The 8,079-nt window shown below is 32.4% G+C and overlaps 1 protein-coding gene across 1 annotated transcript; it reads right to left on the bottom strand.

Moving 5' to 3' along the window:
• Positions 1-1,959: 1,959 nt before the first annotated feature.
• On the bottom strand, positions 1,960-2,451 carry LOC114744022 (histone H4-like; the record flags this gene model as incomplete). The annotated part of the gene is made up of 1 exon (XM_028932203.1): positions 1,960-2,451. A coding segment is annotated over one exon (492 nt), but the record flags the coding sequence as incomplete, so codon positions are not given.
• Positions 2,452-8,079: the final 5,628 nt, after the last annotated feature.

The raw sequence follows: 8,079 nt of genomic DNA, 5'->3' as shown, positions 1-8,079 counted from the left end.
TAAATTAACTTTACACAGGTTTATTAGTACTTAGGTGGTTAAATTTCAATAGTTTTTAAAATTAATAAATATTTTCTTCCATTAGTTTTGAAGCAATATGAGCAAGAGTGGCAAAACCTACCAGGTCAACGGCTCTTATCTGTACCACAAACACGGCAAATGTGCTAGCCACGCGGTTTCTTGGTCACGCATTGAGAAAGCAAGTAGACTTTTCCATGTAATATTATCTTAGACTCCATTTAAATTATTGGATCATTTTCAAATTTAAAATTTATTATTATTTTAAATATTATTATTCTTACCAAAAAAATCTACCATATAAAATTGGTTTTTATATATATTTGTTTTTTTTGCAGAGAAGGATCCTTGAAAATTAAGGATTTATTATTTTTATTTGCCATCTCAAGATTTATGAATTCGGTCTTTGGACATGATATTTTTCTTTGAAATTTTCATCACACAAGGTTTTTTTTTTCTTTTTAACTATTGATTTACTTAACGATTCCTCCTTGCTGTATTCTCATCAAACTTATTGTTTATATTAAATTTATGGAAAGGTAGCTGGATGATGTGTCATCAGAGGAAGCTTACGTCATTATTTGATTGCCGAATGCCTTGATTTGTTCTTGTTCCCCGTGCTGATGGAAGAAATACGCTGCTTGGCTGGGCTCTCCAAAACCTTCCAGAAGCCAAGAGCCGTCCAAAGAAACACAAGCCGCCAAACGTTTATTTTATTTTAATTTTTTTGACAGTCAACAGAACAGATGCCAGCAAGTGAGCATTTTGCGGCCGGCTTGACATGGCTTTGATTTGAATGTTTGATCCTGCAACCTGCGGGCAACAACCAACTAATCAAGACATGACACCTTATCACTTGTTAATGATTTCCATCTTTTGAGTATATCACATTTTGTTGATAAATACTACGTCCAGGTTTTGTTAGATTTTTTTTATATTCTAAATATGATATTTCAATATATTTTGTTTTTCATACTTTTTTTTTAAAATAGTCCTTCTGATAGTAATAGTTCTAATCAATAAACTTAATTAGCAATTATATTTTAGAAAAGACAAAATCTATTTATTACAAATAACTAACTTAATTTAATTTTTTAATTTATTCAAATTAATCAACTAACTTTTATATTTATAATCAGATGTATATTAAAGGCATATCTGTTGGCAGTTGAGTTGGTTTACTTATTTTTATTTTGTTGATGAAATTGGAAGAAATTGGACTACCTGTCAAACCAAGATTGATCGGAGAAAGTATGGTGAAGTACAGGATTAAGATCAAGCACACTGAGATGAAGGTGCATGCCGGGTGCAAGAAATCAAAGACTCAAGTCTTTCTAACATCTCATTAACTCACTTCAAGCATCTCGATAAAGATACGAATAGAGACAAGCATACACACTATTCATACTTGTGCTTTCACAATGCAGTCTTTAACAATGTTTGATTTAATCAAGGGGTTTTAATAATCCCTCCAAATCTCCGAGGATGATTTATAATTTGCTTCAATCAATGGTTTGTAATGCAAGGAAAATTGCAGTAGGCCAACTTCAAAACAAGTCTTGAGAAACGATCAACTAGAGATAAAAAGAACATTAATTAAAACTAGCAGCTCCTCAGAGTGGATTTCAATATTTGAAATCATTGCCCTCAGAAAGTACACAGCGCCACGGACAAAATCATTAGCGAGATAGAATTGGAAGTAAATCTAACAGTTATCGAGAACCAGCAACGCACTGAAATCTCTGATTCAAGAAGGGGACCTATTAACAACAAAAGAGACACCCAAGAAACAGACATAAAAACAGAAGCAATTTGAGCATACCGGGAGGCATTTCTAATTTCTGACTTCTAAGATAGTATTTCCAGTACATATTTGTGTTACATAGAGCTTTTTTCCGACACAAGATTCTTCCAATTGTTCATCTCCGCCGATAAATAATTTTAACCACCAAAATCATAGAGCATCCTTCCCTGCCTCTTAAGCGCATAAACCATATCCATGGCAGTAAGAGTCTTCCTCCTAGCGTGCTCAGTGTAAGTCACGGCATCGCGAATCATGTTTTCGGAGAAAATCTTCAACACACCTCTCGTCTCTTTGTAGATTAAACCACTTATTCTTTTAACGCCTCCTCTTCTCGCCATCCTTCGAATCGCAGTCTTCGTAATGCCTTGGATGTTATCATGGAGGACCTTACGATGCCTCTTTGCTCCTCTTTTACCCAGACCCTTGCCTTTTTTCCCACAAATAGACGTTTTCTCAGAATTTCTCAAAGGATCAGTGAAAGAAGGGAGGCAGATTTGAGATTTGAGAATTTTTGGGGTTTGCCTTCTGTGTTTGAGTAATGGGACATTATTTGCGCTTTTTGGGGTATATATTGAGGCGGGAAAGTCCAGATTTGAATCTCCCGCCGTTTCGCGTATTGATCGGTACCATTAGATCTATGATCGATTGAGAGCTCAAAATGACGATCCGTGCATATCGATATGGATGATTATGGAACGTCGATAGATAAGTTTCGACGGAGGAGATTGGCTTTTCGGCCAAGGTATGAATCCATCTATTTCTCTTATCTTGGCTTTGGCTATCTACGTGATGATAACCCGCACTTTTTTTTTTTGGGCAGCCTTTTTCTATGCTAATGTTATGTTTCATGGAGCATTTTGTCCTCTTTCTTTTTTTTTTTTTTTTTTAGGCTACAATAACGTAGATAGCCAAAGCCCCCCGCCCCCGGGGGAACTTCTATCCTGATTTCTTGCGTGGGGTTCTTAACCGTAATCATTTCATGGAGCATTTTGTCCTTCTTCTTTTTTTTTGCGCTATGCATATTTATTTTTTTATTGGAAAGAATGTTTTCGAGATGATTAAGTACTCAATATGAATGCTTCTCTCAACAACAATTAAAATCTTATTTTGTCATGTTTTGTTCTATTAAGATTAGTCCTACTCTGTGCTATGATTACGGGACTAGTTTTAGTTAGTGCTCTAAATATAGATTGGAAGCTCAAATGTTATAGAATTTGGACCTTAATAACATTTAACCTTAAGTGGATCACGATCAGTCATTCTTCTTTATTAGAAGTGATAAAACGGGCTAAAAAGACCGCTTTCTTATGGGCTTTCATTTTACGAACCCACCCCGCTAAGGGTTGGGTGGATGGTTGGTGAGTTGACTCGCCGACCTTCATCTTTTTTAAAAAAATCTTTTTACATATATATTTAAAATTTTTAAATTAAATTATAAATTTTTATAAACCAAATATTTCTTATGTTTATATTGCCATATAATTATATAATTAAATTAGTTTCAAAAGTTGAAATATAAACATACAATTCATTGCTAATAGTTATTTTATTATTATAAAAATAGTAAAACAATAAAAAAATAAGAATCAAATTTAGAATCAAAGTTTCTAACAAAATACAAATTATATGTAAATTAAGTGAAAATAATAAAACTTTTTTTATTAAAATAAAAATAAAATTTTTAAAAAAGGGCGGGCTGGCTAGCCTACCAAAGCCGCAGGTTAGTAGGCTGTAGGTTGGCAGGTGCTAGCTTAAAAAAATCATATCAAAATAGTCCCTATTTTTTTAATTCTATCCCTTAGTGCACTGGTCCTACTATGGTTACGCCTCCCACTGCTCCGAATCCCTCCTTGAAAACTAATATAATTTTTATATTTCAAATACAAAAAAAAATTATTTAAATTTTAAAAATTGTATGTTATTTTTTAATATAGTATTAAATTGGTGCTAAATTGACATCTTAAGTTAAGTATAAACAAATATAATATTCCCATTTTTTTCAATCTTATTATAATGCCATCTCTTTTAAGATTTGGATGCAATGGAAATTATATATGATAATAATGTTGTGGATAAAACTTCAATTATGTTCCGAAATAAAAATAAAAGTTATTGTTGTTACAATCAAGTGATAATTAAAAATAATTAATAAAATAGTAAATGTATAATTGAGCAAATTAAAAAAGGATCTTGATTTTGGATCTTTGGAATTTCATTACTAAAGTCTGGAGGTTTAATTGCTAGCTTACCCCCAGGGACTTGTTTGACGTCATGCCACACACGCAATCCAAGAAATATATAACGTAACCGAACCTTAGAAAAATTAATGGTTTTAATTGTGAAGCGCCTGTGCTCATTCAAGACGTCATCCATGGCACTTTTGTAATTGAAATTCCATATAAAAAAAATTAAAAAGAAAGATCACATGTAGGTAAGGGACAAATGATTATGCTCGGATCAGAGCCCCATAATTTACAGAAGGCAAAATACGAAAGATGATCAGACTCGTGTAAATAAATATTCTCTTCAGTATTGGAACGGTTTCAAATAAAAAGTAGTTTCAAAGAGAAGCAAAAAGAAAGGGAGAAAGAGGCAACAATCGAAGCTTTTGATTCCACACTAGGTATGTTATATATGTTCTGATTGGTTAGTTTAATATCTTTATTAGTAGTAATTAATAATGTTCCAATATATCATTATCATACTCAAAACCAAACACAAGTATGAAGCTTTCATGAAGATGCTTATTTATTTTTGACGAAGAAACTTGCCTTTGATGGAGGGATTACTTCGCACCTTCCTCCTACCTAACTAAATTGCTCATCGCCCTCCTTCCATGTCAATAAATGAAATTAAACCCCTCACGAGTCATGATTGAACCACTCGAATCCTGTAACCAGCATCGATCATTTTTGTCTCGAGGGGATAGAATAACATAATGCTCCTCGCCTCATTTGTCAGATTTTTTTGGGTTATTATTATCAGTGTGTCCAAATTTAATACTACCTCCGGTCTTAATTATAAGAGCCAGTTGACTAATTTGAAGAGATTAGGAAAGTAAGTTAAGTTAGTTACTTGTCCTAAATAGGTATTGTCTTTTCTAAAATATCCTTGCTAATCAAGTGTATTGACTAGAACTCTTATTATTAGAAAGGTTACTTTGGAAAAAAATGTATAAATATGAGAGACAAAGTAGATTGGAGTCTTATATTTAGGACCAAAATAAAAGTTAAACAGGATCTTATATTAAGGGCATGAGGTAGTAATCTATTTCAGCCACTTATTCTTCTCAGCATCTCCTCGTAGCATAATTTGGTCAATTGTTTCTCATCAAAAGTTGTTTTTGATAAAATTTAAAATATAAAAAGGATGTCCTTTAAAGGTATTAAGCTAAGGCACAATGTATCACAACAAAGTCCGCTCTTGTACGATCTTTAGTGTAATACTCTTCCGGTCCTTAATATAAAATCTATTTGACTAATTTGATTAGATTAAGGAAGTTAGGTAAGTTAGTTAATTATAAAAAATGTGACATATTTTTCCTAAAACATCATGATCATTTTTCTTAATACCTTTCTCCCTCTTCTACTTGATTATGGTTTAGAGAATATCTATAGGGGTAATTTAGAGAAAATTGATAAATATGAGAAATGGGTCTTATATTTATGATCAAAACCAACTCAATAATTAGGTCTTATATTAAAGACCGAAAGAGTATCATACTTCTTTTAGCTTAACCAATCACCGCTCATACCAGGCGCACCTGCCCTAGACGCGATCTCCCTCTCATGGGAAATTGGGAATCATAATAATTGATGGCAGAAAGTGGAAAAATGAGACCCATGAGAAATAATCCTTTTATTTTTATTTTTTTCCCCCAACAAGAAATTCATCATTCATAGTAATAAAGCATTTATAAAGCCAGTCAAACCCAGCCAAACGGGCAAGATTTGTCCAATGAAGCTTTGACGACAAAATCAACAGCCAAATTTGCTTTCCTATAGGGGGCCGTCATTTGAGACTTATGAGAAATATTTTCAATTTTTTTTATATATAATAACACATTTGCTTTTGGCAAGTACAAAAGAAAATTCCTCCATTGGGTCCAAAGGGAACTGTAGCTGTCGCTGCCTTTAATCGGGAAGTAGCTAGTAATGAATGTGTTTTTAAGAATCTGCATTCCCTGCTCATTCAATCAATGATGGGGAATGCTCGTCTCACAAACACTGTCGTCGGTGGGAGCTATATTAGAAAATATTTAAACATGCTAAATATATTAAAAATTAATTTATAATACTAGATGTTACTAAAAAAAATACTTTGGATGCTGAATTCACTAAAAATTAATTAATTTAAAATACTGAATGTTACTAAAGAATACTTCAGAATACTAAATGCACTAAAAATTAATTAATTTAGGATAGTGGATGCAATTAGAAAAATACTCCCCCACGCTGGATTCACTAAAAAATAATTAATTTTGGATACTAAGTGTTACTAAAAAATATTTTAAGATATTAATGTATTAACATTTAATTAATTTTGGATACTGGGTAGTATTGAAAAAATATTTTAGAATAGTAAATACATTAAAAATTAATTAATTTAGAATACTGAGTGCTATTAAAAATAATTTTAGAATGCTAAATACAAGTTAATCTAATAAATAAAAAATAAAATTAATAGAATTATTAAAACGAAAAAGAAAAAGAGGGGGCGTCTCATCTTACCCCCAAAGGACAATGTTTGGGGGATGAGCACGTCATACTCAAAGATTCATTGAGCACGACATGCGGACCCATGTTTTTAATTTGGGGGAAGAGTGAGAGAGGGCTAGCCCACAAGGAAACTAGAAAACTACAAAATCTCACCGGCGATCATCATCGTTATTACCTCGTCAAATATCAAAATAGCAAAAAGCTATATACAAGTACGTAGCTAGAGGCAGTGCGGGTCTGCTTCCCTTGTGTTTATGTTATGTATGATTCTATCTCAAAGCAAGCAGGTGATATATATTCTTCGATTGCAACTAGAATAATGTCAACACGTTCTCATTTTCTTTTAACAATAATGTTGAAACCAATGGTTAGAAGACCCGGCAACCCGAAGGGTTGATCATTGTTGGTCCAACTCGCTAACTTGAACTGAAAAAATCGTTTTTACAGTTGACTCATGTTAAATGGAAATGGAGTCGTGATTAGCTAGAATGTGAAATTAGACCGGAAACCAGGAATAGTTTTGAAACAAAAACAGAATATTTTTTGGCTTCACGAATAAATACTAAAAGAATTCAAGAACTTATAAAAAAATTGACCCTCTCAAATGTCCAATATATTTTCAAATCATTTATGGTTATCTTGTGTTATTGTATTGATAATTAGATTTATTATGAATTTATCATATATACATTAAACTATTTTTTAATTAAATTTTTATTTAATTATTACATCATCAGTTCCACCAATAGTCTGACAAATTGAATCATGAGAACTATAAACCGCTGAACTTTTCGATTCAATGTCCAGTCTGGTTTTTAGAAGATTGGTTGAAAGCTGCTTGCGTGTTGCATCCACATCCCATTTTGACATGGTATGAAAACCCAACCCAGTTTGACAGGTTAGAAAAATGAACCACTTCCTTAGTCAATTTGGTTAAATGTTTTAGACTAGGTGATTGAGTTGGATTTAATATTTTTTTTCTTTTGCTACTAAGCCTAAAACGGCATCATTTTGAGTCTGAAAAAGAAAGAGAAGGTAGTGTTCCATTATATTTGTATTTTAGTAACTTTTTTTGTCAGATTAATGCCTTTCTATATCTAAATATTCTATTTACTTGTAAATTAATGCCTTGCATGTATATTTAAATATTGCTTTTTAGAGTTATATATAAATATTTTTATATATTTTTTAATTAAATTATATTCTTTTAAATGACTCCTAATTTTTGAGTCACTATAGGTTCAATGGTTGGTGTGATTTTTGGTACCCTGCATTTTGACAATCTTATTCCAGCCACTCCTCCTTGAGTCTCGTTAAAGCCCTAATTATTGCATATATTATATATACTTTTGATCCTTCTATGTTTTTTCATGTGGAAGAGGGATGATATTATACTACATTTTCAGATCAAAAGAACCCAACCGGCCAAGCCCTCTTCCCTTAGGGTATGTTTGGCTCAATGAGAGGGAGGGGAGGGGAGGGATTTTAATGGAGGGAAGAGGAGGGGAAGGGAGTGGAAGGATTTTAATATTATCTTGT

Source organism: Neltuma alba, unplaced genomic scaffold (genome assembly GCF_004799145.2).
Source record: "Neltuma alba isolate B1F8T4 unplaced genomic scaffold, ASM479914v2 tig00004231_pilon, whole genome shotgun sequence".
Lineage (NCBI taxonomy): Eukaryota > Viridiplantae > Streptophyta > Magnoliopsida > Fabales > Fabaceae > Neltuma > Neltuma alba.
The sequence above is the reverse complement of the archived record's forward strand: the minus strand, read 5'-3'. Positions and strand labels throughout refer to the sequence as shown.